At 35.0% G+C, this 27,055-nt stretch overlaps 8 protein-coding genes across 9 annotated transcripts in view; all 8 read left to right on the top strand.

Moving 5' to 3' along the window:
* LOC111634891 (ubiquitin conjugation factor E4 A-like) overlaps nucleotides 1–2,716 on the top strand; it is a 44,040-nt gene extending 41,324 nt beyond the window's left edge. For both annotated transcript variants that reach the window (XM_023379732.1, XM_023379734.1), the window contains 6 exons: nucleotides 633–825; nucleotides 893–1,006; nucleotides 1,501–1,752; nucleotides 1,839–2,102; nucleotides 2,180–2,337; nucleotides 2,429–2,716. In XM_023379732.1, coding sequence (XP_023235500.1) covers nucleotides 633–825; nucleotides 893–1,006; nucleotides 1,501–1,752; nucleotides 1,839–2,102; nucleotides 2,180–2,337; nucleotides 2,429–2,540 — 1,093 coding nt within the window. In that variant the 3' untranslated portion in view covers nucleotides 2,541–2,716. The remainder of the gene's footprint in view (nucleotides 1–632; nucleotides 826–892; nucleotides 1,007–1,500; nucleotides 1,753–1,838; nucleotides 2,103–2,179; nucleotides 2,338–2,428) is intronic.
* A 2,315-nt stretch (nucleotides 2,717–5,031) lies between these two features.
* LOC111634700 (patched domain-containing protein 1-like) lies at nucleotides 5,032–6,060 on the top strand. The gene has a single exon (XM_023379540.1). The coding sequence runs from the start codon at nucleotides 5,032–5,034 to the stop codon at nucleotides 6,058–6,060; it is 1,029 nt and encodes a 342-aa protein (XP_023235308.1).
* On the top strand, nucleotides 5,446–7,936 carry LOC111634904 (patched domain-containing protein 3-like). Its single transcript, XM_023379739.1, has 2 exons — nucleotides 5,446–6,454; nucleotides 6,530–7,936. Exons 1-2 carry the CDS (start codon nucleotides 6,136–6,138, stop codon nucleotides 7,822–7,824), a joined length of 1,614 nt encoding a protein of 537 aa, XP_023235507.1. The 5' UTR covers nucleotides 5,446–6,135; the 3' UTR covers nucleotides 7,825–7,936.
* Nucleotides 7,937–11,384: 3,448 nt separating this feature from the next.
* Nucleotides 11,385–12,368, top strand: LOC111634691 (patched domain-containing protein 1-like). The gene has a single exon (XM_023379531.1). The coding sequence runs from the start codon at nucleotides 11,385–11,387 to the stop codon at nucleotides 12,366–12,368; it is 984 nt and encodes a 327-aa protein (XP_023235299.1).
* LOC111634683 (patched domain-containing protein 3-like) lies at nucleotides 12,024–14,132 on the top strand. The gene is made up of 2 exons (XM_023379519.1): nucleotides 12,024–12,762; nucleotides 12,838–14,132. Exons 1-2 carry the CDS (start codon nucleotides 12,444–12,446, stop codon nucleotides 14,130–14,132), a joined length of 1,614 nt encoding a protein of 537 aa, XP_023235287.1. The 5' UTR covers nucleotides 12,024–12,443.
* Nucleotides 14,133–15,982: 1,850 nt separating this feature from the next.
* Nucleotides 15,983–20,368, top strand: LOC111634673 (patched domain-containing protein 3-like). Its single transcript, XM_023379511.1, has 6 exons — nucleotides 15,983–16,620; nucleotides 17,599–18,596; nucleotides 18,753–19,079; nucleotides 19,159–19,402; nucleotides 19,577–20,266; nucleotides 20,347–20,368. Exons 2-6 carry the CDS (start codon nucleotides 17,603–17,605, stop codon nucleotides 20,366–20,368), a joined length of 2,277 nt encoding a protein of 758 aa, XP_023235279.1. The 5' UTR covers nucleotides 15,983–16,620; nucleotides 17,599–17,602.
* A 1,379-nt stretch (nucleotides 20,369–21,747) lies between these two features.
* LOC111634860 lies at nucleotides 21,748–24,271 on the top strand. The gene is made up of 3 exons (XM_023379703.1): nucleotides 21,748–22,043; nucleotides 22,109–22,704; nucleotides 24,071–24,271. The coding sequence occupies exons 1-3, from the start codon at nucleotides 21,977–21,979 to the stop codon at nucleotides 24,116–24,118; spliced, it is 711 nt and encodes a 236-aa protein (XP_023235471.1). The 5' UTR covers nucleotides 21,748–21,976; the 3' UTR covers nucleotides 24,119–24,271.
* A 696-nt stretch (nucleotides 24,272–24,967) lies between these two features.
* The window catches only part of LOC111634870 (ammonium transporter Rh type B-like), an 11,769-nt gene continuing 9,681 nt past the window's right edge, over nucleotides 24,968–27,055 (top strand). The window contains exons 1-8 of the mRNA XM_023379714.1: nucleotides 24,968–25,149; nucleotides 25,213–25,363; nucleotides 25,430–25,562; nucleotides 25,685–25,848; nucleotides 25,908–26,045; nucleotides 26,152–26,285; nucleotides 26,355–26,536; nucleotides 26,598–26,713. Coding sequence (XP_023235482.1) covers nucleotides 25,013–25,149; nucleotides 25,213–25,363; nucleotides 25,430–25,562; nucleotides 25,685–25,848; nucleotides 25,908–26,045; nucleotides 26,152–26,285; nucleotides 26,355–26,536; nucleotides 26,598–26,713 — 1,155 coding nt within the window. The 5' untranslated portion in view covers nucleotides 24,968–25,012. The remainder of the gene's footprint in view (nucleotides 25,150–25,212; nucleotides 25,364–25,429; nucleotides 25,563–25,684; nucleotides 25,849–25,907; nucleotides 26,046–26,151; nucleotides 26,286–26,354; nucleotides 26,537–26,597; nucleotides 26,714–27,055) is intronic.

Genomic DNA, 27,055 nt, shown 5'->3' with positions numbered 1-27,055 from the left:
CTATTTTGTATTTTCCAAATTGGAATTGAAACTTTAGTTTGTCTCCTTCAAAATATGTCTCTCGGTAGACTATCTTACAGCAAGTTAGGTCCAGAAACTCTTTTATTGTATTTTCAATTCATATGCATTTAATTCTGTAATTGTATTTGTAATTGTAGAGCACTGAAGAGGAACTGGAAAATGAAACCAGTTTGAAATGCATATGAATTGAAAATACAATAAGAGTTTCTGGACCTGACTTGCTGTAAGATAGTCTACCGAGAGAAATATTCGGATTAAAGAGACAACCATTCACTGAACGAATATACAGCTACAATTAGTAAATTAAATCCTTCAAAATAGTCAAAAAAGAGGAATTTCTGTGGTTCTCTAAAAATTGTAGGACTGCTAAAGCCTTAATACATATCAATGGATCATACTTTTTTATTCAATGTATGTATTAATCTCTTGTGCTTTAGGACAGAAATTGAATATTTATGGACCATACTGTTTGTATAATGTCTTCCAAGGATATATCTTATCTGTTGTATTTCTAATATAAGTGTGTAAGTTAAAATGTGAAGAGCTTTCCTGCATTTGTTAAGTTTAATATTAGCGAATCCTGTAATTAATTAATTTATTTAAATTTTCAGCGTTTATAGGGAGCGTTTATTTAAGGAGCACCCATACATTTCGGAGCTTGTACCCACTCTGCTTCACGTGTTCGTCAGCATCGAAATGACAGGGCAGAGCGTGGCCTTTGAAGAGAAATTTCAGTATCGAAGACCAATGTATTTAGTTTTAGATTACATTTGGGGCATTGATGTACACAAAGAGAAAATGAAGGTAAAATTTGAGTTAATTTGAAACATTTAAAAGAATTAAATTTAAAAAATTCAACATAACATCTTAGCAATTAGCCAAGGAGGCTGAAGAACTGATCGAATCGGCTCATCCTCCATTGTTTTTAAGGTTCATCAATCTTCTAATTAACGATGCTATATTTTTATTAGACGAAGCTCTGTCGGTAAGTTTTAAACCACTCTGAAAAAATAACTCTTACTTCACATCTTATAATTGTGCGTTAATCTAGTTTAATTGCCAAATGTTTTAGTCTAAATAGGGTCATTCAAATAAAAATGAGCTAAAGGGTGTATTAGTAAGTTATTTTTATTGCAACTGTTAAGACAGTTATCCCATTGTGACACCAAACGGTCACTTTCTTATTCATAGAACTTGCAAGTTGCCATCTAAACCATTGACAAATGGCATCACACCCCGGAAATGCCGGATGCCAGAGTGTTTCCCGTTTAAATTTGGCAAGATAATACCTGAAATATTCAGTGTGGAGCACCTGTTATCACCTACATTTCCTGCCAAAATGTCACAATTTCCTTTGGCTTGTTTTCATTCGAATGACCCCAATAATTTATCTCTACATATAAGACACGTACTTATAGGAAACAAAATAGTAAGAATTTACACTTTGACATAATTATTGCCTCTGTTTACTAAACAAAGTACATGAGCAAGTTGAGAGAGCAGCAACAACAAAGGGACAACGGAGAATGGGCCTCCCTACCTTCCATGACACGACAGCAAAACGAGGCAAATTTTCAGCACATGGGTCTGTTGGCCAGATTCCACAACGTCATGAGCAACGAAACCATTCACACCCTTCAGTGGCTGACCTCCGAAATCACCTCCATTTTCTGTCATCCCACCATCGTCGACCGCATAACCGCCATGCTTAATTACTTCCTCTTAAATTTGGTAACTATAATATTCGGAATAAAACGATCGAATCCGATAAACCACTATTGTTAAATGTTTAAAAAAAAAAAAATTGTTGTTTTCAGGTGGGACCTCAGAAGAAGAATTTCAAAGTAAAAGATTTGAGAGAATACGAATTTAAACCCCAGGAACTGGTGAGAGACATCTGTCGAATATATCTTCATCTGGGCTCGAGAGACACCAAAGCAGCCAGGGCATTTAATTTGGCAGTGAGTAGAGATGGCAGATCCTACAGCGAGGAACTATTTCCTCAGGCTCACGCCGTACTGTTGAAAATCGGGCAAGTAGTATTAGCCACCAAGTTAGACGAATTAGCCTCCAAAATTCGAGTAAGTTACATTTTAAACTAGCATAAGTGTAACTTGTACACTATACTCATAACGTCGTATTGTTTAACGTGGCTTAGCAACTGGCGATAGAACAAAGTAGGGAAGAGGAAACGATGGAAGACGCACCCGACGAATTCCTAGACCCCATTATGAACACAGTGATGAGAGATCCGGTCAGACTTCCTTCGTCCGGAATTTACGTAGATCGAGCGACCATCGCTCGTCATTTATTGAGGTAAAGTATTAAAATACACAGCGGTCCAAAAATTGGTTAAATCGAGTTAACCGACTTTTGGGAAAAGGTTAAAAGTATTTGTTTATTTCAGCGATCAGACGGACCCCTTCAACCGCAGTCCATTGACAATGGACAACGTGCAACCCGCAGAAGAATTGAAAGCGAGGATCGAACAGTGGCTGAGTCAGAAGAGAGGTGTTTGAATTGTTTGTTGACTCGAAAGCGTTCACTGCCAGTGAGGATAATTTGTAAATGTTACTGTACATAAGAATATTTAATTGAAATCAAACGGATATATTGTTGACAAATATCTATCTGTGATTAAGTTATCACTTCTTCACGGTGCCCTTATATTTAAATAAACATCAGTTTTGTTACATTTACGCATAAATAATTTTTTCACAGTACATAATATTGATATATCAAGAACTTTTAAACACGAGAAATTACAACTTATACGTTATATCAAGCGTGTCTTATTCGAAAACGAACAATTTACGTCATTGTTAATCGCATCGACAATCATTATCCATTAATACGACGTCAATCTCCACATAAACAATAGTCTCAGACAACGCTAATAAGTGGATAAATACCCAAAGACAAAGAACAATTTAAATACCCTGGTGCTCCTGAAGCGAATTAAAGAAGTTTGAATCAATTTTTCCTGTTAGAAATAATGGAAAGTGAACGAGCAATTATTTTATCGTGACCGTCATAATGCCGGGCTGCAATTTTTAATTTGTTGCATTTAAAGTATGTGCTCTCCTCAAATTAGTAGTGGCTTGCCTCATACATCATAGAATGGTGCCTTTCAACTATTGTAACTCCTTTGGGAGATTTTTGAATTGAAAAAACGTGACTTCCTGTTTGGACCGGAAGTTCGTATAATGTTAATCGGAGCCTCCTGCCCCGAATCTTTCCATACCTGGTCTCGGCTTTTATCTATTTAACTCCGTTCTCCAGATTAAGGAACGACAGTGGGAATTTATAGGTGTACAATTTTTACAAATTGCAGCCCAATTAATCCGTTTCCAGACCCTAAAAGATACCTATTTCGATAAACTAAACAACAAATACACAGATAAAAATAACAATTAAATATCCTAAACAATAAATAACTGCTGTACTTCAGTGAAGAATTATTAGTCCCGTTTCTTAACGTCACTATACAGTTGTTTGGCATTCTCGCAGACAATACCACCAGCCAATTACTTCCCATTTATCCACAATAGGAGGAGTTTTTGCGATCTTTCGGTGGTCCACTTTAACGCGGCTCCCAGACCACACACACATGCGATAGGTTTGTTTTACCTCGATCGTCCATACTACTACCTTCCTCTTAGGCTCTGTTGCTTTTCACACACTTCTCGAGTGGTCTACCTATATACCTTGATTATATATAAAACCTCTATAGCCAATAGATATACGAAATGTGTCCAGTGTCTATAGGTAGAGGTTTTATATATAATCAAACAAATCGCCGAAAACACACCCAGCTTAACGCAGGAGATGCTTCAGCGTACAGAGCGAGAAACAACTTGGGTGCAAAACAGATGGCATTTACGCAGTTTTTTTTTTCATTCAATCCACGGTTCGAACTCTGGAACGTCGAGGTACGAGCGTCGAGGTACGAGGCACCACTATATTTTAGGAAATTACGCGTACGGACGTCCCCCCCGGTTGTGTACACTAATATTTGTATTGTTAAATGACGTCTGAAACCAGCCAGAAATTTTTGCAAATGGATGAAAACTTGCACGTTGTAATTCGGGCCCCCTCCTTATATCTGTTGTAGTTACGCTATTGTTAGGAACATGACTTATTCGAGTGGTACAGGTACAGTACCTATTGGCCCAAGGACAAAAGATCAATAGAAAGAAAATTATCTTTAATTTCCCTAAATGCTATTGTTAGAAATAAAGAAGACTCGTAAGCTTCGACGATTATAAGAAACAATACCAGAAATTCAGTATTGAATTTGTGAAGTACGGCCAAGAAAAAAACCGTCATAAATTACGGATTTTCACGTTGAAGAGGATCGTCTGGGAAGATTTAAGAAACGAAACAATATCTTCGCACTCGTACAGGTAGGCTACGTCATACGTGCGCTCTGTATTAACGGCATTTTATGCAATAATAATTAAGAGGATTAGATCGACGGGATGTGGCAACGCATCACTCTGCCGGTGACTTTCTGTGGAGAAACCGCCCCCTAATTAGGTGTTTGGTGCTTGAAGAAACACGGAAAACTCCACGCGGCCGGGCTTAAGTCGGGTGCGAATTCATCACCACTTCCAGTGTTTAGTGGTGTTATCCACTCGGCCACCGATGGGCACAGATTAACAATAAAAATCAAGTTAAAAAAATACCGCGCGCGATCCTATTTTATTTAATACCTCAGGATGGGGTGAAGATTAAGAAACGAAATTTGGCACGGAAACTTGTATATAAGGGGCATTAATTCTATTAAATTTTGGTTGTGAAAAAGGTCGAGGGAATGGAGAGATAGAGTGAGGTCGGGACTTAATTTCTTTGATTCACTAACACAAGGTGTGTTTCTATTTCAACACTTGGAGGTATTCCAAATGTTGAAATAATTCGGAATGAAATTAGTCAAGGTATTTCGCGGTTAAATCGATTGTTTTGTAGATTTTGCATTATTTATTTTGCCGTCATTCTTGCAGAAAAATCATGAGCGTGAATTGCAGCAAGATTTTATCCGAAAAATTTCGAAGTATGGGAATGTGCGTGGCTAGAAACTGGAGTTATTTTATTATGATTCCATTATTCCTGTCGATATTACTGGCAACCGGACTTCAAAGATGGCGCGAAAATAACGATTTAAAATATTTATTCGCACCCCTTAACGCACGACATTCTAAAGAAGAGGTTACCATAGAAAAGTTGTTTCCCATGGATTTATCCTCCAACGCTAACATGGAAAGAATGAACAGAATCCCCTGTTTAGCCATTGTTCTAGTTACGGCCAAGGACCAAGGATCCGTGCTTCGAGAAGATTTATACGACGAGATACTACAATTAGACGGCATCGTTCGAAACGTCACCGTTACGCGCGTAACAGACTTAAAATATAAAGATATATGCGCGAAAAATAACATGAAATGCTTCGAAAATTCTATTCTTTTATTAAAGGATCAAGTTAGAGGAATGCAGAAAGGAAATTACTCGATAAAATATCCTTTGGATAAAGAAAAGATATTTGATCTTCACCTGAATAGCTTATTTCTGGGGGGTGTTCGAGTCGACGAGAAAAACAACGTGATTAGTGCCAAAGCTCTAAAGCTGTTTTATTATTTAAACGATAAAACGAGTTACAATAATGACATCGCTTACGAATGGCAACGCAAGTTTCTAGATACTTTGACAAGAACTTCGTTTCGTTTCATTCACGTGGATAAATACACTTCCATTTCCGTCAAAGAAGAGCTCGGCAAGATTATGCACAGAATGTTACCTCGATTGCAATTTGCAACAATAGCAATTCTATTGTTTTCAATAGCCACGTCTCTTCACAATAACTGGATCGAAAGCAAACCCTGGATAGGACTCATTGCACTGTTATCTGGAGGAATGGCTTTGGCATCGTCTTTTGGCTTCATCTTGTACTTGGGTGTGCCATTCATTGCTTCTAGCGGATCCATACCTTTCCTCATATTAGGTAAATATGAATACAATACGTACCAGTGTCTTGTAGAATAAGACTAATTATGCAAGAGATTTCTTTCTAGATTTTTCTCATAAATAATAATAATAAATTGAATTTTAGGAGTAGGAATGGACGACGCATTCGTGTTTTTGGCCTCTTGGAAAAGAACGGATCCTAGAAAATCCGTAGAGGAGAGAATTGGTGACGTGTATTGGGAATCGGCCGTTTCCGTCACTGTAACATCCCTCACCAATATTCTAGCATTTTCTTCGGGGATATTCGCTCCTTACAGAATGATCAGGTGTTTCTGTATATACGCATCGACCGCCGTCATTTTCTGTTATGTTTACCAGCTGACGTTTGTGGGCGCGTGCATGGCCGTCTGTGGTTACGTCGAGAAGCAGAATAGACATTCCCTCTACTTCATACGCTTGGAAGAACCCAACAGTAAGAAATATTCAATAACTATATACGCCAGATCCCAAAAGTCGGTTAACTGTAGTCTTTATTTATTTATTTTAGAGTTTCCTGCGTGGATCACAGGCGTTTTCTCTGTGTGGAAATCCGAAAACACCAAAGACATTTCCATGTGGACACAACTCGGCAACCTCCTGTCACTTCGACGAATACAAATTTTAGTTCTGATGACTTACGCCTTTCACGTCTCCGTGGGATTTTGGGGGATGACGCAGACCGACGTCATAGGCGACGTTTCTCAGTCCTGTGCCTTCGATTCGTACTTAATGAGTTATTACGTCAACGATTACCAACACTTCTCGCGATTCAAACACAGGGTTCAAATCGTCATCGACCAAGAAATAAATTACGCAGACGTAAAGATTCAGAAGAGGATTGAGAAGATTTTCAAGACGATGAGGGAGGAAAATCTAATTGAAGATTCTCTTACCCAATCCTGGTTGAGATCCTACTTGGAATTTCTTAACGACGAAAGAATGTCCCTCGTGGTAAACACTTACAACGTCAGCGACAGTTACGATTTCATATTGCTGTTACGTCGCATTTTCCTGCAGCATCCTGCTGCCGAAAATTTCCGTAACGACATCAAGTTCGACGCCAATTACACTTCAATACTAGGAAGCAGATTCTTCTGTCAGACCAACACCATCAAAAACGAAGAAGCGGAAATTGACGTCATACAGAAAATGAGGGTCGTTACCGATCAGTTACCATTTACTGCATTCCCTTACGTATATTTTTCATTCTGGGTAGACGATGCGGATCTTCGTGTGAAATTCACAGCTCAGATGTTAGGAAGCGTCGTATTGGTCGTCGTCGTTGTTTTCTTCGTTTTCATGCCAGACACTGTCGTCACTTTATCAATTGTTTTCTCTATAATCTCTATAGAGGTTTCTGTTTTGGGTTATATGGCCCTTTGGAACGTCGAACTTGCTCAAGTGTCTGTAATTGTTTTAGTCATGTGTGCCGGATTTTCCGTCGATTACTCCGTTCACCTGTGTTACGCGTATCGACAAAGTCGAAGTCTGCGTAACAGTATCGAATCGGTAGGTCACGCTATATTTCAAGGCAGTGTAACTACAATAATATCTTTGTTACCCTTAGCGTATCCTTTAGCTTACGTTTTTGTGGCTCTGTTCAAAGTCGTGTTCTTGGTGGTCCTGTTCTCTGTCCTAAACGCTTTAATAATTCTTCCCGTTCTTTTAACGTTGTTCGATGACGTAAAGCAACGTAACTGTTGCAGCTCGGACGAAGCAATTATTAATAATAACGATTCCAACGAAACAAACGAACAAATAAATCTGAGTTTTTATTCTTTGGAAACGGCATCCGTTCGTTAATTCATACACAGATGATCTTTATTCTATAAACAACCATTCAATGTATCATTTACTCTGTAATATGCGGAATTCGATTTTTTACTACTTAATTTTAAATTAATGATTTGATAGAACAATTTCCTGTTATAATGCTTATTGTTATTTTTATATTTTTATTTAATAAAATAAAAAAATAAACTGTATAATCAATAGAATAATGTATCGTTTCTACATAAGTTTTTCAATAACTGTTACAACAATACTGTTCTGTTCGGATTGACTATATGAATCTACTGATGGCAAGGGCACCCAGAGGGAAACGAGAACCCTCAGACGAGTGAATATTGGGACCCTACAGCCAATTAAATTGTTACATTAAAGTCAAGGAAGTAAATGTTGTGTAGTGGGCCCTTAATTCCTCGGAACCCAGGGAAAGTTGCTCATTTTGCTCTCCTTCTGGGCATCCCAGGATCAGCAATTTGTTCTTTTACAGGTCTTCCAGCTTGAGCAAGTAAGTACACGTGTACTTGCAGCTTGATCTAATGTGTCTACATTAGATCAGCCCTTTACATTGTAATCAGAAATTTACTGCACCAGGCCAGGGACGTATCTAGGTATACGGGTCCTATGGCTTATTGAAGTCCAATGGAATCCCATTTTTACTAAACCTAACCTATTAACTATTTTTTACTATACGACAAGTCGAGGATTGAAGTTTTTTTCCTTGTTTATAACCAATTTACTTTTTAATATTCTATACAATTTATCCTCGTATACCGAAACGAATTTTCCTTGTAATAATAGAATTTATTATTGTTATTATAACCGATATAGCTCACTGGCAAAAAGCAATTTTAAAGTATAAAATTTATCGATTTAAATCTCACAAAATGAATTATTCAATTTAGAAAATTACAACACTAGAAATCTAATAGTTATTTAAAGTACAGTACAGAGATATATACTTTCAGGTGCTTGGCGTTTAAAAAATTTGGAAAGATTTTAATTTAAAAATGTCATATGATGAATTATTGCCATTGTTATGTCCTTATAAATGCATTTCTATTGTCTTTATAACAGAAGCTTATCCAGTAATTGCACGCGATGCTACATCACCCCTCACGGAAATCAAAAATGCAATCGATCTCGATTTCATTAAAAGGTGTTGTATAAAACAAAGTTATTATTAATGAGCAGTGAGATAAGGCCCGTCAGAAGGCGAGGCCCTCCTTGAAACAAGGCCCTGTCTGTCTTTATAATTTTTTTTATTCTCTCTCTTTAAATCTCGATTATTTTTGTATAAATTCCTTTCCCTCAGCTAATAAAACGTTATCTTCTATTTACCTTATGTAATTTATACGGAAATCATTATATATATATAAATACAGCATATGTTACAAGGTTATGTCGCTCTATCCTTAAATATTAAGGTGGATCGTTATTAAATCGCAATTTACATGCATTACGTGTATACAGACATAAAACAAAAATAGTAATAATTAGTAGAGAGATGAGGCCTTTAAGGCGGCGAGGCCCTATTTTAAAACTTATATCTTGTATGTATAAAGTTCTTTTTAATGAAATTACAATCGGTCTTTGACTTTATATTAATAATTAAGCAGATTTATTTATGAACTTTTTGACATTGCTGAAAATTAATACAGAATTATACTGTTTAACCTGCGTATGAAGGATTTCTGTAAAGTCCTTCATATGCAGGTTAAACAATGTATTGTGGAAGATAATCTTCCACAATACATTGTTCCACAAAATATAACCAATACAAATTTAACCTTTGTTCGATCTGACAAGTAAAAACAATCTTTGTTAACCAAGTTATGGGCCACTGTGTTTAAGTGTATTGTATTACGCAATAATAAAGTGGCCCTAATCTGTCAATACATAAACATCCTGAAGATTTTCGTACTTTATTCAACTTTCACGCTTGTACTCCACAGAATTCATTTGGATCTTCTTTTATGATGGCACCCCTTTGCGGACCTCAATAGCAATTTGAATTATACGAAAAATAATAAGGATCCGAGTATCTTATGGTAAAACACAGCAATTTGGACTGAAATTGCATACAATCTCGAGCTTCTCTGGGGACCTTAGTTGAATTAACTTACCTATAAACAATTACTCACGTGTCCACTCGTTTTAAGAGCCAAGCATTAAAGCATACCTTAATACTTAGTGTTTATATTCGAGTTTCCTCTTGTTTAACACAAGGTTTATCGACGTAACCTTGAGGTATTTTCATTTTTAAGACGACAATGTAAGTCACGTCATCCGATTTTTCCGAATAACATTATTATATGTAATCATAGAAATTTATTCGGTCCAAGGCTTCCAGATCGATATCAGGTAAGTAATAACACATTGTGTTGAAGCGATATCATTCATTTTGACTCTTATATAGTGTCTACGTATGAATATAAGAACTAATAGAATATTTAATCACGATAATATAATTCGAAGACACCGGCTGCAATCTCGACTAGCCTAAGTAAGTGCTTTGTTAATTATTGTATAAATATATATTTAATTCAAAAAAAGGCGCAGTATAATTAGAATTAAGCACGTATTCATTATACAAATGCCTACACTTACCTACAATTCTAAATAACTTTTATAATTTGTATTAATATATCTTTACCGAAAGTTAATTAAGCATTTTCTAATTGTTTTAATGTTACAATTGATCACAATTCACACTAATTGTGATCTTATTTATTAACTCCATTAAGCAATTTCCTCTTCCCCAAAATAGGCAAATTCTATTGTATTTAAATTAAGTGAAAGTATATTTAATCCCTTGTTTACGATTATTTCAAAGGAGATTCGAATGCTTTTTTGGAGATTTATGCTTTTCATATTACTACACGTGGAAGGGACCCTTTTTGCGTGTAGTAACGTACGAAGCGCTTTTGAGGCCCACTTATTATGTATATTTATGTAATTCCTCTGTACTGTAGAACAAAATTACTATTAATGAACAGTAACACTATAAGAAAGAGATGACCCACGGGGCACGGACATTATTACATGCCCATTTTAACGGAGCTCCAGGAAAATTCAAGTGTGAAACTTATAATGTTAAATCACGAATTAAAATTCCCCCCATAGATTAAATTAAATTTAAAAATAATAAAGAAAAAAATATATTTAAAGAACGAAAGAAAGTTNGATTTTGCGCAAAGATTTTGCTGATGCAAAATGCAGTGAAATGATATCAATTTTTTCAAGTTTAAGTTTTCCTTTTTTAACAAAGCAATGAATCCTTCTTTTTTGCCTCTCATGGAAGGTGCGCCATCGGTGCAGACACTGACTAAATTACTGACATTCAATTGTAATTTATTACATACTTCTTTGAAGTTTTCGAAAATATCGGCTCCTCGAGTTCTTCCAGTTAGTGTACCCAACGCAAGTAGTTCTTCGTAACATTGAAAATCTTTAGTTATAGCACGAATAAAATATAAAACTTGTGCCGAATCTGTTTTATCAGTGCTTTCATCTAAAGCAATTGAAAAATAAACATNGTGAATTGCAGCAAGATTTTATCCGAAAAATTTCGAAGTATGGGAATGTGCGTGGCTAGAAACTGGAGTTATTTTATTATGATTCCATTATTCCTGTCGATATTACTGGCAACCGGACTTCAAAGATGGCGCGAAAATAACGATTTAAAATATTTATTCGCACCCCTTAACGCACGACATTCTAAAGAAGAGGTTACCATAGAAAAGTTGTTTCCCATGGATTTATCCTCCAACGCTAACATGGAAAGAATGAACAGAATCCCCTGTTTAGCCATTGTTCTAGTTACGGCCAAGGACCAAGGATCCGTGCTTCGAGAAGATTTATACGACGAGATACTACAATTAGACGACATCGTTCGAAACGTCACCGTTACGCGCGTAACAGACTTAAAATATAAAGATATATGCGCGAAAAATAACATGAAATGCTTCGAAAATTCTATTCTTTTATTAAAGGATCAAGTTAGAGGAATGCAGAAAGGAAATTACTCGATAAAATATCCTTTGGATAAAGAAAAGATATTTGATCTTCACCTGAATAGCTTATTTCTGGGGGGTGTTCGAGTCGACGATAAAAACAACGTGATTAGTGCCAAAGCTCTAAAGCTGTTTTATTATTTAAACGATAAAACGAGTTACAATAATGACATCGCTTACGAATGGCAACGCAAGTTTCTAGATACTTTGACAAGAACTTCGTTTCGTTTCATTCACGTGGATAAATACACTTCCATTTCCGTCAAAGAAGAGCTCGGCAAGATTATGCACAGAATGTTACCTCGATTGCAATTTGCAACAATAGCAATTCTATTGTTTTCAATAGCCACGTCTCTTCACAATAACTGGATCGAAAGCAAACCCTGGATAGGACTCATTGCACTGTTATCTGGAGGAATGGCTTTGGCATCGTCTTTTGGCTTCATCTTGTACTTGGGTGTGCCATTCATTGCTTCTAGCGGATCCATACCTTTCCTCATATTAGGTAAATATGAATACAATACGTACCAGTGTCTTGTAGAATAAGACTAATTATGCAAGAGATTTCTTTCTAGATTTTTCTCATAAATAATAATAATAAATTGAATTTTAGGAGTAGGAATGGACGACGCATTCGTGTTTTTGGCCTCTTGGAAAAGAACGGATCCTAGAAAATCCGTAGAGGAGAGAATTGGTGACGTGTATTGGGAATCGGCCGTTTCCGTCACTGTAACATCCCTCACCAATATTCTAGCATTTTCTTCGGGGATATTCGCTCCTTACAGAATGATCAGGTGTTTCTGTATATACGCATCGACCGCCGTCATTTTCTGTTATGTTTACCAGCTGACGTTTGTGGGCGCGTGCATGGCCGTCTGTGGTTACGTCGAGAAGCAGAATAGACATTCCCTCTACTTCATACGCTTGGAAGAACCCAACAGTAAGAAATATTCAATAACTATATACGCCAGATCCCAAAAGTCGGTTAACTGTAGTCTTTATTTATTTATTTTAGAGTTTCCTGCGTGGATCACAGGCGTTTTCTCTGTGTGGAAATCCGAAAACACCAAAGACATTTCCATGTGGACACAACTCGGCAACCTCCTGTCACTTCGACGAATACAAATTTTAGTTCTGATGACTTACGCCTTTCACGTCTCCGTGGGATTTTGGGGGATGACGCAGACCGACGTCATAGGCGACGTTTCTCAGTCCTGTGCCTTCGATTCGTACTTAATGAGTTATTACGTCAACGATTACCAACACTTCTCGCGATTCAAACACAGGGTTCAAATCGTCATCGACCAAGAAATAAATTACGCAGACGTAAAGATTCAGAAGAGGATTGAGAAGATTTTCAAGACGATGAGGGAGGAAAATCTAATTGAAGATTCTCTTACCCAATCCTGGTTGAGATCCTACTTGGAATTTCTTAACGACGAAAGAATGTCCCTCGTGGTAAACACTTACAACGTCAGCGACAGTTACGATTTCATATTGCTGTTACGTCGCATTTTCCTGCAGCATCCTGCTGCCGAAAATTTCCGTAACGACATCAAGTTCGACGCCAATTACACTTCAATACTAGGAAGCAGATTCTTCTGTCAGACCAACACCATCAAAAACGAAGAAGCGGAAATTGACGTCATACAGAAAATGAGGGTCGTTACCGATCAGTTACCATTTACTGCATTCCCTTACGTATATTTTTCATTCTGGGTAGACGATGCGGATCTTCGTGTGAAATTCACAGCTCAGATGTTAGGAAGCGTCGTATTGGTCGTCGTCGTTGTTTTCTTCGTTTTCATGCCAGACACGGTCGTCACTTTATCAATTGTTTTCTCTATAATCTCTATAGAGGTTTCTGTTTTGGGTTATATGGCCCTTTGGAACGTCGAACTTGCTCAAGTGTCTGTAATTGTTTTAGTCATGTGTGCCGGATTTTCCGTCGATTACTCCGTTCACCTGTGTTACGCGTATCGACAAAGTCGAAGTCTGCGTAACAGTATCGAATCGGTAGGTCACGCTATATTTCAAGGCAGTGTAACTACACTAATATCTTTGTTACCCTTAGCGTATCCTTTAGCTTACGTTTTTGTGGCTCTGTTCAAAGTCGTGTTCTTGGTGGTCCTGTTCTCTGTCCTAAACGCTTTAATAATTCTTCCCGTTCTTTTAACGTTGTTCGATGACGTAAAGCAACGTAACTGTTGCAGCTCGGACGAAGCAATTATTAATAATAACGATTCCAACGAAACAAACGAACAAATAAATCTGAGTTTTTATTCTTTGGAAACGGCATCCGTTCGTTAATTCATACACAGATGATCTTTATTCTATAAACAACCATTCAATGTATCATTTACTCTGTAATATGCGGAATTCGATTTTTTACTACTTAATTTTAAATTAATGATTTGATAGAACAATTTCCTGTTATAATGCTTATTGTTATTTTTATATTTTTATTTAATAAAATAAAAAAATAAACTGTATAATCAATAGAATAATGTATCGTTTCTACATAAGTTTTTCAATAACTGTTACAACAATACTGTTCTGTTCGGATTGACTATATGAATCTACTGATGGCAAGGGCACCCAGAGGGAAACGAGAACCCTCAGACGAGTGAATATTGGGACCCTACAGCCAATTAAATTGTTACATTAAAGTCAAGGAAGTAAATGTTGTGTAGTGGGCCCTTAATTCCTCGGAACCCAGGGAAAGTTGCTCATTTTGCTCTCCTTCTGGGCATCCCAGGATCAGCAATTTGTTCTTTTACAGGTCTTCCAGCTTGAGCAAGTAAGTACACGTGTACTTGCAGCTTGATCTAATGTGTCTACATTAGATCAGCCCTTTACATTGTAATCAGAAATTTACTGCACCAGGCCAGGGACGTATCTAGGTATACGGGTCCTATGGCTTATTGAAGTCCAATGGAATCCCATTTTTACTAAACCTAACATATTAACTATTTTTTACTATACGACAAGTCGAGGATTGAAGTTTTTTTCCTTGTTTATAACCAATTTACTTTTTAATATTCTATACAATTTATCCTCGTATACCGAAACGAATTTTCCTTGTAATAATAGAATTTATTATTGTTATTATAACCGATATAGCTCACTGGCAAAAAGCAATTTTAAAGTATAAAATTTATCGATTTAAATCTCACAAAATGAATTATTCAATTTAGAAAATTACAACACTAGAAATCTAATAGTTATTTAAAGTACAGTACAGAGATATATACTTTCAGGTGCTTGGTGTTTAAAAAATTTGGAAAGATTTTAATTTAAAAATGTCATATGATGAATTATTGCCATTGTTATGTCCTTATAAATGCATTTCTATTGTCTTTATAACAGAAGCTTATCCAGTAATTGCACGCGATGCTACATCACCCCTCACGGAAATCAAAAATGCAATCGATCTCGATTTCATTAAAAGGTGTTGTATAAAACAAAGTTATTATTAATGAGCAGTGAGATAAGGCCCGTCAGAAGGCGAGGCCCTCCTTGAAACAAGGCCCTGTCTGTCTTTATAATTTTTTTTATTCTCTCTCTTTAAATCTCGATTATTTTTGTATAAATTCCTTTCCCTCAGCTAATAAAACGTTATCTTCTATTTACCTTATGTAATTTATACGGAAATCATTATATATATATAAATACAGCATATGTTACAAGGTTATGTCGCTCTATCCTTAAATATTAAGGTGGATCGTTATTAAATCGCAATTTACATGCATTACGTGTATACAGACATAAAACAAAAATAGTAATAATTAGTAGAGAGATGAGGCCTTTAAGGCGGCGAGGCCCTATTTTAAAACTTATATCTTGTATATATAAAGTTCTTTTTAATGAAATTACAATCGGTCTTTGACTTTATATTAATAATTAAGCAGATTTATTTATGAACTTTTTGACATTGCTGAAAATTAATACAGAATTATACTGTTTAACCTGCATATGAAGGACTTCTGTAAAGTCCTTCATATGCAGGTTAAACAATGTATTGTGGAAGATAATCTTCCACAATACATTGTTCCACAAAATATAACCAATACAAATTTAACCTTTGTTCGATCTGACAAGTAAAAACAATCTTTGTTAACCGAGTTATGGGCCACTGTGTTTAAGTGTATTGTATTACGCAATAATAAAGTGGCCCTAATCTGTCAATACATAAACATCCTGAAGATTTTCGTACTTTATTCAACTTTCACGCTTGTACTCCACAGAATTCATTTGGATCTTCTTTTATGATGGCACCCCTTTGCGGACCTCAATAGCAATTTGAATTATACGAAAAATAATAAGGATCCGAGTATCTTATGGTAAAACACAGCAATTTGGACTGAAATTGCATACAATCTCGAGCTTCTCTGGGGACCTTAGTTGAATTAACTTACCTATAAACAATTACTCACGTGTCCACTCGTTTTAAGAGCCAAGCATTAAAGCATACCTTAATACTTAGTGTTTATATTCGAGTTTCCTCTTGTTTAACACAAGGTTTATCGACGTAACCTTGAGGTATTTTCATTTTTAAGACGACAATGTAAGTCACGTCATCCGATTTTTCCGAATAACATTATTATATGTAATCATAGAAATTTATTCGGTCCAAGGCTTCCAGATCGATATCAGGTAAGTAATAACACATTGTGTTGAAGCGATATCATTCATTTTGACTCTTATATAGTGTCTACGTATGAATATAAGAACTAATAGAATATTTAATCACGATAATATAATTCGAAGACACCGGCTGCAATCTCGACTAGCCTAAGTAAGTGCTTTGTTAATTATTGTATAAATATATATTTAATTCAAAAAAAGGCGCAGTATAATTAGAATTAAGCACGTATTCATTATACAAATGCCTACACTTACCTACAATTCTAAATAACTTTTATAATTTGTATTAATATATCTTTACCGAAAGTTAATTAAGCATTTTCTAATTGTTTTAATGTTACAATTGATCACAATTCACACTAATTGTGATCTTATTTATTAACTCCATTAAGCAATTTCCTCTTCCCCAAAATAGGCAAATTCTATTGTATTTAAATTAAGCGAAAGTATATTTAATCCCTTGTTTACGATTATTTCAAAGGAGATTCGAATGCTTTTTTAGAGATTTATGCTTTTCATATTACTACACGTGGAAGGGACCCTTTTTGCGTGTAGTAACGTACGAAGCGCTTTTGAGGCCCACTTATTATGTATATTTATGTAATTCCTCTGTACTGTAGAACAAAATTACTATTAATGAACAGTAACACTATAAGAAAGAGATGCCCCACGGGGCACGGACATTATTACATGCCCATTTTAACGGAGCTCCAGGAAAATTCAAGTGTGAAACTTATAATGTTAAATCACGAATTAAAATTCCCCCCATAGATTAAAATAAATTTAAAAATAATAAAGAAAAAAATATATTTAAAGAACGAAAGAAAGTTTATTGTAAACACTTCCTAGAACGAGAACACTGATTGCTCTGTTAAAAAGAATAGAAATAAATTACGAATTTACAGGAAACTTCTTATCAAAATTTTTTATACAGTTAATTATCAATACAATAATTATAATTTGGCATACAACAGGATGTAAGTTATACATTAAAATCCGTTCGTATGTCTTTATGTAGGATATTACATGTCTTAGGCCCTAAGACATGTATTAAGTTTACAATTGTCAGGAAATTTTGAGTGATTCAATAATTCGTTAATGTTTTTTTTTTTTTTTTTTGTTGTTGCAGAATCATGAAATTAGACAGTTTCAACAAATACTTATCCAAGAAATTTGGAAATTTGGGAATTTACGTGGCAACATACACCAGTTACTTCATCATAACCCCTGTGTTTGTTTCGTTAATATTAGCTACTGGACTTCAAAAATGGCAAGAAGTAAATGATATAAAGTACTTATTCGCTCCGGATAACACGAGACACGTCACAGAAGAAGCCAGCATACAAAAATTATTTCCAATGGATCTATCTCACAATGCGAGTATAGAGAGAATGAATAGAGAACCGTCTCTTGCATCAGTACTGATCACAGCTAAAGATGGCGGATCAGTACTTAGACACGAAATATTCAAAGAAATATTAAATTTAGACGAAATTATTCAAAATCTGAGAATTGAAGAGATTCGTAGCATGAAGTACAAAGATCTTTGCGCCATGGATAATAGAGGAGTATGCTTCGAAAATCATATTCTTCTAGATGAAGAACGTATCGAAATGATGGAAAATGGAAATTATTCCATAAAATATCCATTAGATATTGAAAGAAATTATGATTATCAATTGAATAGTTTATTTCTTGGAGGAGTTGAAACCAACAATGACGACATGGTGACGAGTGCCAAAGCCATACGATTGTTTTATTATTTAAATGACGACACAATGATGAAGAAACGTAACGCGGAACAATGGCAATGCTTGTTTTTGAACGCGACATCATCTATTAATTTCCGGTACATAAATGTCGACAGATATGCTACGATTTCAACTCCTCAAGAACTCAATAATGTGATTTACAAAGTGTTTCCGCGAATTCCTCTAGCGATAATTGCCGTTTTAGTGTTCTCTACTCTTACCTGTTTATTTAATAATTGGATCGAAAGCAAGCCTTGGATAGGGGTCATAGCACTGACTTCAGGTGGAATGGCTTTAACTTCATCTTTTGGTTTAATTCTGTACTGCGACATACCATTAACAGTTGCTGTTGGGTCTATCCCCTTTTTAATTTTAGGTAAGTTCAATACACTACTCTATATTTAATTACTAAAATAAGAATTAGAGTGGCTCAAAAGTCAGTTAACACTCACCGAGTAATAAAATACGTCTCGGTTAACCTACTTTTGGGCCACCCTTTACAAATATTACTTATAAAACTATTTCGTTTTAGGTATAGGTATGGATGATGCATTTGTTTTTTTGGCTGCCTGGAAAAAGACCGATTCCAAGAATAGCGTTACGGACAGAATGTTGTACGTTTATTCGGAATCTGCCATCTCCGTAACCATAACTTCCATTACAAATTTAATAGCTTTCTCTTCTGGATTATTGGCCCCTTACAGAATAATTCGTTACTTCTGTACGTACGCTTCAGTAACCGTTATCTTCTGTTACGTTTATCAGATCACGTTCGTTGGGGCTTGCATGGCCCTCTTCGGATACCTGGAGAAGCAAAATAGGCATTCGCTACTATTCGTACAATTGGAAAAATCTAACGGTATTTTTTTATTTGTAAAGCTTTATTTACTTGAAATAAATATAATAAAACATTCAACAATTTCTATAATTATTTCCAGAGGGCCAAACGTGGTTCAGGAAAACATTCCTCACGAGTCAAAAGTGGGAATACGAAAACAGTAAACTGAATTTCTTATCCACAATATGGATCCGACTGGGCAATCTCCTGTCATTGTGGCCCACTAAATTAATTGTTTTTTTAATATTAATTTTACACGTATCGATAGGACTGTGGGGCATAAGTTATATAGATGTCGTAGGAAGCACTTCCCAATCAATCGCTTCGGATTCGTACTTACTAAAGTATTACGTAAAATATTTTAAATACTATTCGTATAATAAGTACAGATTTCAAATTGTTATCGACGAAGAAGTAAATTACGCGGATAAAAAAATTCAAGAAGATATAGAAAAATTATTATTAAAAATTGAAGAAAATGGTTTAACTGTGGCATCTTTAACCGAATCCTGGCTCAGATGGTATTTAGATTTCCTTAAAGACGAAAGAATATCATTCCTCCTGAAGTCCTACAATATAAGTGACCAGGGGGATTTCATTGCTGTACTACGAAAAGCATTTCTACGTCATCCGATGGCTCGACGTTTCAGAGACGACATAGCTTTCAATTCGAATTACACTTCAATAATTGGCAGTAGATTCTTTGCTCAAACGGATTTCACAGAAAACGAAGATGCCGAAGTGGCCACTCTGAAAAAATTACGAGAAATTACGGACGGAGCCCCATTCCACGTTTTCCCATATCATTACAATTCCTTTTTGGTGGATGACTCCGAGTTACACTTGAAATTCACCGCTCAGATGCTGGGTAGTATCATATTTATTGTAATTATCGTTTGTTTTATATTCATGCCAGACGTTGTTACTACCTTTTCGGTTGCCTTCTCTATAATTTGTACAGAAATCTGTACGTTAGGGTACATGGCCTTATGGGGTATCGATTTAGCTCAAGTTTCCATCGTGGTTTTAGTCATGTGCGCTGGATTTTCTGTCGATTTTACGGCACACTTCTCGCATTTTTATAAGCGATGCCCCAGCGAGGATCACAATCAGCGACTTCGTTACAGCATCAGTTCTATAGGACTAGCGATATTTCAAGGTAGCGCAACAACAATAATATCAATATTGCCATTAGCCTTCCCTTTGGCGTATATGTTTGTTGCCACTTTTAAAATTATATTTCTAGTTATTTTATTTTCTGCCGCTAATGCCTTAATCTTTCTTCCAGTTCTTCTGGCCACAATAAATAATACAAAGCAAAAGTTATATAATAAAATAAAAAGGAGTAATATGACTAATAACGCGGAAACACATGTGGAAGGAATTGTAAATTTAAATTTTTATTATTCGGAAAAACTCTAATTACCTTATAAAATCGATTGTTTTGGGTTATTTTTAGATTTTAATCGCTGCTTTTCAAACGTTGATTAGCGTAGAAATTTGTATTCTCCAAAAAAGTAAGGTAAAGAATAATAATAAAAATATAAATTGTTATCTGTTAGAATGTGTTTATTTAAATGACCTCTTAACAGATCGACCACATATTGCATTGTCTTATCCCATGAATCCAATTCAACACGTTCTATTTCTTGTTAATTTTACTATCAATTCATGTTTATAATATTCTAAAACATGTTAAATAACATTAACTTTACGTGGGACAATACAAGTGACGTTTATAGATAACAACTGTAATTAATGACAGATAATTTAAAGCACTAATTTTCCTTTTCTCTAAATATAAGCTACATTAATCACCTCACCAATTGCTATCATTACCTACACTATTATATATTGTTTGTCAAGGTTATTGTGTAGGCAATTAAAAAGCATTCAGCATTTATGTGGTATATTAAAGTAAACAAGGTCAAAATAATCAGAGAGAGGCCTGGAATTTCCGAGAATTCGTAGATGCAAAGAGTGCATTAGAACAGGAGGAGGACACACCTCCTGTTCTAATGCACTCTTTGTCTACGTTACGCGTAGACAAAGAGTCGCGTGCGAACATGACACCCTTTCATGTTCGCACGCGACATCTAGAAGCCAATAACTTACTCGTAATGATACTAACATTCGACACATTAATACCCCAAAAAGGGTTGAGTTTTCAACCTGTTTATTAAGATGTCTGGTGTGTCCTATTTGCCAAATCATCACAGATATAGGGTATTAAAAAAGAAACAATATCTCATAATCTATCAATGGAGAAAAACTTAAGAATTTTACATTATTTTAACTATAGTTCATTGTACAAAATTACAATACAATATATACAAACCAACAATACATATTATATTTTCGTGCGTCATCTTTCCTAGATATTAATTAAATTAATTTATAGTAAATCGTTTCGTCCTTGTGATAAAAAGATGAAAATAATAATAATAATAATGCATCATAATATAATGGTTTCATCTTGTCACTCATCCGTACAGAAATTTTTGAAAAATATCCTGGTTAAATCTCATTAGAGATAAAAAAAAGAGTAATATTACGATGTTAATAATCCATCCACATTCAAGCAGAAACATCCTTAATTCTGAAAAACTGCGAATGAAAAATGTATTGTTTCTCTGGCAAAATGTGGATTAAATACAATTGAATTATTTTTCATTTATCCGGATCCTCCTGGCTTAAAGTCCCCCAATCCAAATATCCATTAGCAATCCAATCCACGTTAGCCAATGCAATTACGCTTCTAACACTTCTTTAATCAAGAAAATAATTTTAAAAATTAATATTTTATACAGAAGAAGGTATATTGTTACACTATGACATTGTTGTTAAACAATAAATTAATAAAAATACGCCTTGTAGAACAATAAAAAATCAGTCTTTTGTACATCCCTGTAGAGAAAATGGCGTACAAGATTTTCTTTTTTTCCTTTCTCATTATTCTAATTTTATTTTTATTCGTCGATATGGGTAAGTTAAACAATGCAAACTTAAATATAATTAATTTTTATAGTAAACATAATTTACTTTTGCAGCGAGCATTGCAAATTGTATCAAAAACATCGAATTGCTTAAAAATGAACAAAAAGAACGTTGCAAAAAATTAATTCGGAGCGTATGGAACGAGATTTTCGATTGGTACAAAGTAATGAAAATAAAAATTTCATTTTGGATTCCCCAAATTTACTGCGAAGAAAATTCGGTAGTCATTCGATGTGCCGATTGGATGAAACCCGAACCAGCTTGGAAAATATGGTTGAAGAAACTGGATCCTAAAAATCTATGCAAAGTACCTGTTTCGGAATGTTTCTGTCCCCAACAGGAGAAACAGAGTATTTGGGACCTAACAAAACAATACTACAGAAAATTCATGGCAATTTGCGATAAAACAATTAAAAGAATCAAAGAAATTTTGGCAAATGTTTACGATTACGTCAAAATTGTTTGGACGTATGAAGAGGAAGTGGAACTGGATAAATGTCGCCATCAGTTGCCCAACTTGTTGGCCGATGACAAATGCATAAAGTCAATTTGTCCCGAAAGTAATTCTAGAGTCGTAGTCACGCTTTATTTAAAAGAGAAAATTCGCTTTATTATTTATTTATTCGGACTCGTTACGTCATTCTTATTGGTAAGTGCCAAAACTTATCCCTTTCACTAACTTCTTTCGACTACCAACATAAACTTCAACCAAAAATCATAGTATTAAAGTATATACTGAAAACTCAATCCAAGTACACCCGATGATTTATTCCCTTATTACATATGCCACGTTTTATCTTAGTCATACAACCTCTGTATTTTCTAAAAACACAATTGAAAATGTATGAAGATTAATATACGCGTTAATTCTCCTACATTTTGTCTACCAGCGAGTTCAAACAGCTAAAATTAAATATCTAAATGTAATTAATAACAGAACCCGTATATTGCGTTGAGAAACAGGAGTGTATTTTGCAATGTTATTTAGCGAGTGTAGAAGCCACACAAATAGCAGAATTCAAAGATTAAGTTAAGATAGTTCCTCAATAACATCATAATTAAATTTAGTTTTTAAAGAAATTCGTTATATTATCATAGTTACCTCGAATTAACACGATAATCAAACCTTTCAACTGCAGTATACGTGTAATTATTTTTCCTTGGCTTTCTATCACAGGATAACCATTTCTCTTCATATTATCAATTGAAAAATGTTGCTACATTAAGTTCTCTGTATCTTCAATAAAACACAACACCAGCCCAAATACAGAACAAACTTCCTAATTGACACTCCACAAGAAAAGTCACCAATACCAAGAACACATCGCAACGCCCCTATCTTTCTTACTGTATAAAATGAATGTTTAAAAATAAATAAATAAATGAATAAATTTATAAAATTGTATTAATAATTTAATAATTACCTTACCTGTATGAGGGATCCAGATTCGAATCCGAGAGAACCACCCCAGAAATTTTTCGGGATGGTTTGTCCCGGATATGCCTCTCACCCGGTGGTTCCCATTAGGGAATGAAATTAGATAGACGAAATCCGAAACCATATATGAAAACCGTAGGTTCAACACCCCCCCGATTGACTATATATTAATATGAACTTTCGGTTTACACCGAAAGTCACGCTATTTCAATTCAAATTCCCCCCCGAAAGGTGTTAAATACTGTATTTGATCGGCAACGACTCTATTGCTAGCAGTAAAAAGTATGATGTACCGGGACAACACACCATTAATTTGAGATGGAGAGCATATATTTTAAATGAAATAATCATAGTAAATAATCGCTCGTTAATTTTTAAGTACCTCTTCTTTTGGATACTTCTAAATCCTCCATGACTGGAAGTTGTGCGTAAACCTTGAGATACTTCAATTCACCGCCATATTCGATTTAATGCCAATTTTAAAGCGTTAAATCGAGGCTTGATAGCAGTTAATTATGAAACACTATTCAATAAATACAGCACAATATTCGAAATTATTCTTTTTATTTCTTTTTAGGTGGTGGCAATTCACGCACTCATGATGGCCGATCAGGAATGCTCATAGGAAGAAAGGACTTTAAAAAAAATGAATTCCTCTATTGTCATTTAATTTCTCACAGACCTCGAATTTAATTATTTTTCAAAATTTATTTTTCTGGTGTATAATTTTTTTTTTTCGTAAACTATCATCAATAAAATTCCGTTTATAACGTTTTAACCGTTCATAAATTAATTTCACATAACTGACCACACACAGGAAGTCAGAAAGCTTAAAAAGGGATGGAAATTCGAGAGCGCATTTAATAATAATATAAAATATATACATTTTACCAAAACTAAATTCGATTTTCCGTGATTTTAAATCAATAACTTTGCTAAATATTTCGTGTAATTTTCCTATAAACAGCGTGGAGTTCATCACAGTAAGAATTCATTTCATAAATTATGTATAATCTCTTAACCAATAACCAGGTAAGGGCGTGGGGTCAACTAACGAATTCTTAAGTAAATTCACGTTCTTCTTAATTAGAAGAGATGTGGAAACGAGGTAAACTTGCTTTCGTTATAACGACAGTACAAGTCGCATTTATTATTATTTTTATATTTTTTGTGGAATACCACAAAGATGCGTACCCAGCAAATACTCTAAGTAATTCGTTGGATGGATTTGGGCACTTCTTTACTTCGCTTCAGCATTATCATTCAGGTATAAATCCCTATTACTTGTTAAATAATTCTATTAATATTAATATTTTTCTTTATATAAAAGACATTTCTTAAAAATCTAAATGGACATCCTCATTAATTCATCAAGTGATGTAATTTCTTGATGAATTAATGAGGATCCTTCCACTGTTCCAGCATACTTATAAAAATATATTTATATATAAATACAAATGTTTAAACTTTAGTATTTCAAGATGTTAACGTCTTGTTGGTCGTTGGATACGGATTTCTGATGACTTTTCTGAAGAAATACGCCTTTAACGGTGTAGGATTTAATCTATTGCTATGCTCGCTGACCATCCAATGGAGTTTCATTATGCAAAATATCTGGAAAATGCAATCTGGAGTTATGCATTTTGGCATTGTTAGGTAAGTTTTCATTCGTCGAAAAGAATTTTCACCTTTATCAATTATAATCCTCCATTAAAATAGTATGGTGGAAGCTAATATTGCATCTCTAGCCGTTCTTGTATCAACTGGTGCTGTCTTGGGAAGAATAAATCCCCTACAACTTATAATAATGTCCTTAATTGAAACAGTTTTGTACAGTTTTAATAAAGAATTGGGATTGAATACTTTTAAGGTAAAAAAATTTCGAAAGATTTATGAAATTTAGATAAATTAAACAGCAAATTTTGAATTTTAAAAGGTTACCGATGCTGGAAATTCAATTTTTGTCCACGTTTTTGGCGCTTATTTTGGTTTGGCAGTGTCCTTTTCTCTGTATCAATCCGAATTTTCAAAAATAAATTATGGGAAATCAAATTTGTTTTCGTTAATAGGTAAGTTTTGAATATTTCTTTTCATACATTCTGATTCATCCATCTGTTCAGTACCCACCCTCTCTTTCTTTCTTCAGCCTAAATTCTTAAGAGAGCCATTATTATTATTATTAATTTCTTAGGAACACTATTTTTGTGGGCATTTTGGCCAAGTTATAACTCTTCTGGAATCTTAGGGAACGATCGTCATCGAGCTATTATAAACACGTATTTAGCTCTGGTTACCTGCACTTTGACTACTTTTGGTTTATCTTCTCTGCTCGAAGGACACAATCGATTCAATATCGTGAGTATTTTCGTCACGTAAAACAATAATACACACGAATAAAATAAATAAAATTTCAGATTCACATACAAAATTCATCAATCGCCGGTGGTGTAGCCATTGGAACTGTATCAAATATGATGATCCAACCGTACGGCGCCATGTTGGTTGGTTTCGCAGCATCCATCGTATCCGTATTTGGTTACGCATTTTTAAAGGTAAAATATGCAAATATCCAGACAAAATACGTCGCGAAATTTTTGCCTCGACCAAAAAAAAAACAAATCTCCAAAGAATTTCAAGGATAAATGTATAATTTTTTAGCCTCTATTAGCAAGAAAACTTAAAATTCAAGACACTTGCGGTGTGCATAATTTACATGGACTCCCCGGAGTAATGGGAGGAATCTTAGGTGTTATTTTGACCTTAAAGGCTAAAGAAAGCAATTATGGATTCGGGTTTGTATCAATTACTAACTTTTTTTTTTTCATTTCTGTTTAGATTTATAAATCTTTGCTTGTGTTTAGTATCTACGAACTGTTTCCGGCTCTTGCTCCATTAGAGAATTCAACAGATCTATACGAAATTCATGCTGATTATGTACCTATCGATGCAGGAAAAAATCGCTCTTTATCTCAGCAGGCTGTCTATCAACTGGTCGCGTTATTTTCTACGCTGGCAATTTCAATTATTGGAGGACTTCTAACAGGTAAACAACGCAATTAATTTAACGTTCCGCCATTTTTTTCACGTTGCAAATTTCTTTTTAGGTGTTCTTTTAAAGCTACGCATATGGGATCCTTCCGATCACGAATATTCGTGTGATGTTAATTTTTGGAAACTGAACGAGCATTCTAAACAAAGACAATCTTTTAATATCGAATAAGTAATTTCTAAATTTATATAAAGTTTAGTATACAAGGTCTGTTCAAAAAGTATCGGACCTTTTTTTTCCGCGTAAACCAATGATGCGAGAGAGGCCTCCTTCGGTGGAGTTGTGGAGGGGACAGTCATGCACAGCCCTGAATTTTTTCCCGCCTGCAGGAAGCGTCAGTCGTTGGCAATCGGCCTATGAGTGAGGTCATGTAGTGCGCTCTCGTCGGATTTCACTAAGCTGGAAAATGACTGAACAACGTGAGCAGCGATATTACATCAAATTTTGCCAAAAACCTTGGCGATACCCGAGTGTAAACCATTCGCAAGATTCAGCAGGCTTTCGGGGACGATC

Source organism: Centruroides sculpturatus, unplaced genomic scaffold (genome assembly GCF_000671375.1).
Source record: "Centruroides sculpturatus isolate CEXI.00-Female unplaced genomic scaffold, Cexi_2.0 scaffold135, whole genome shotgun sequence".
Lineage (NCBI taxonomy): Eukaryota > Metazoa > Arthropoda > Arachnida > Scorpiones > Buthidae > Centruroides > Centruroides sculpturatus.
The sequence above is the reverse complement of the archived record's forward strand: the minus strand, read 5'-3'. Positions and strand labels throughout refer to the sequence as shown.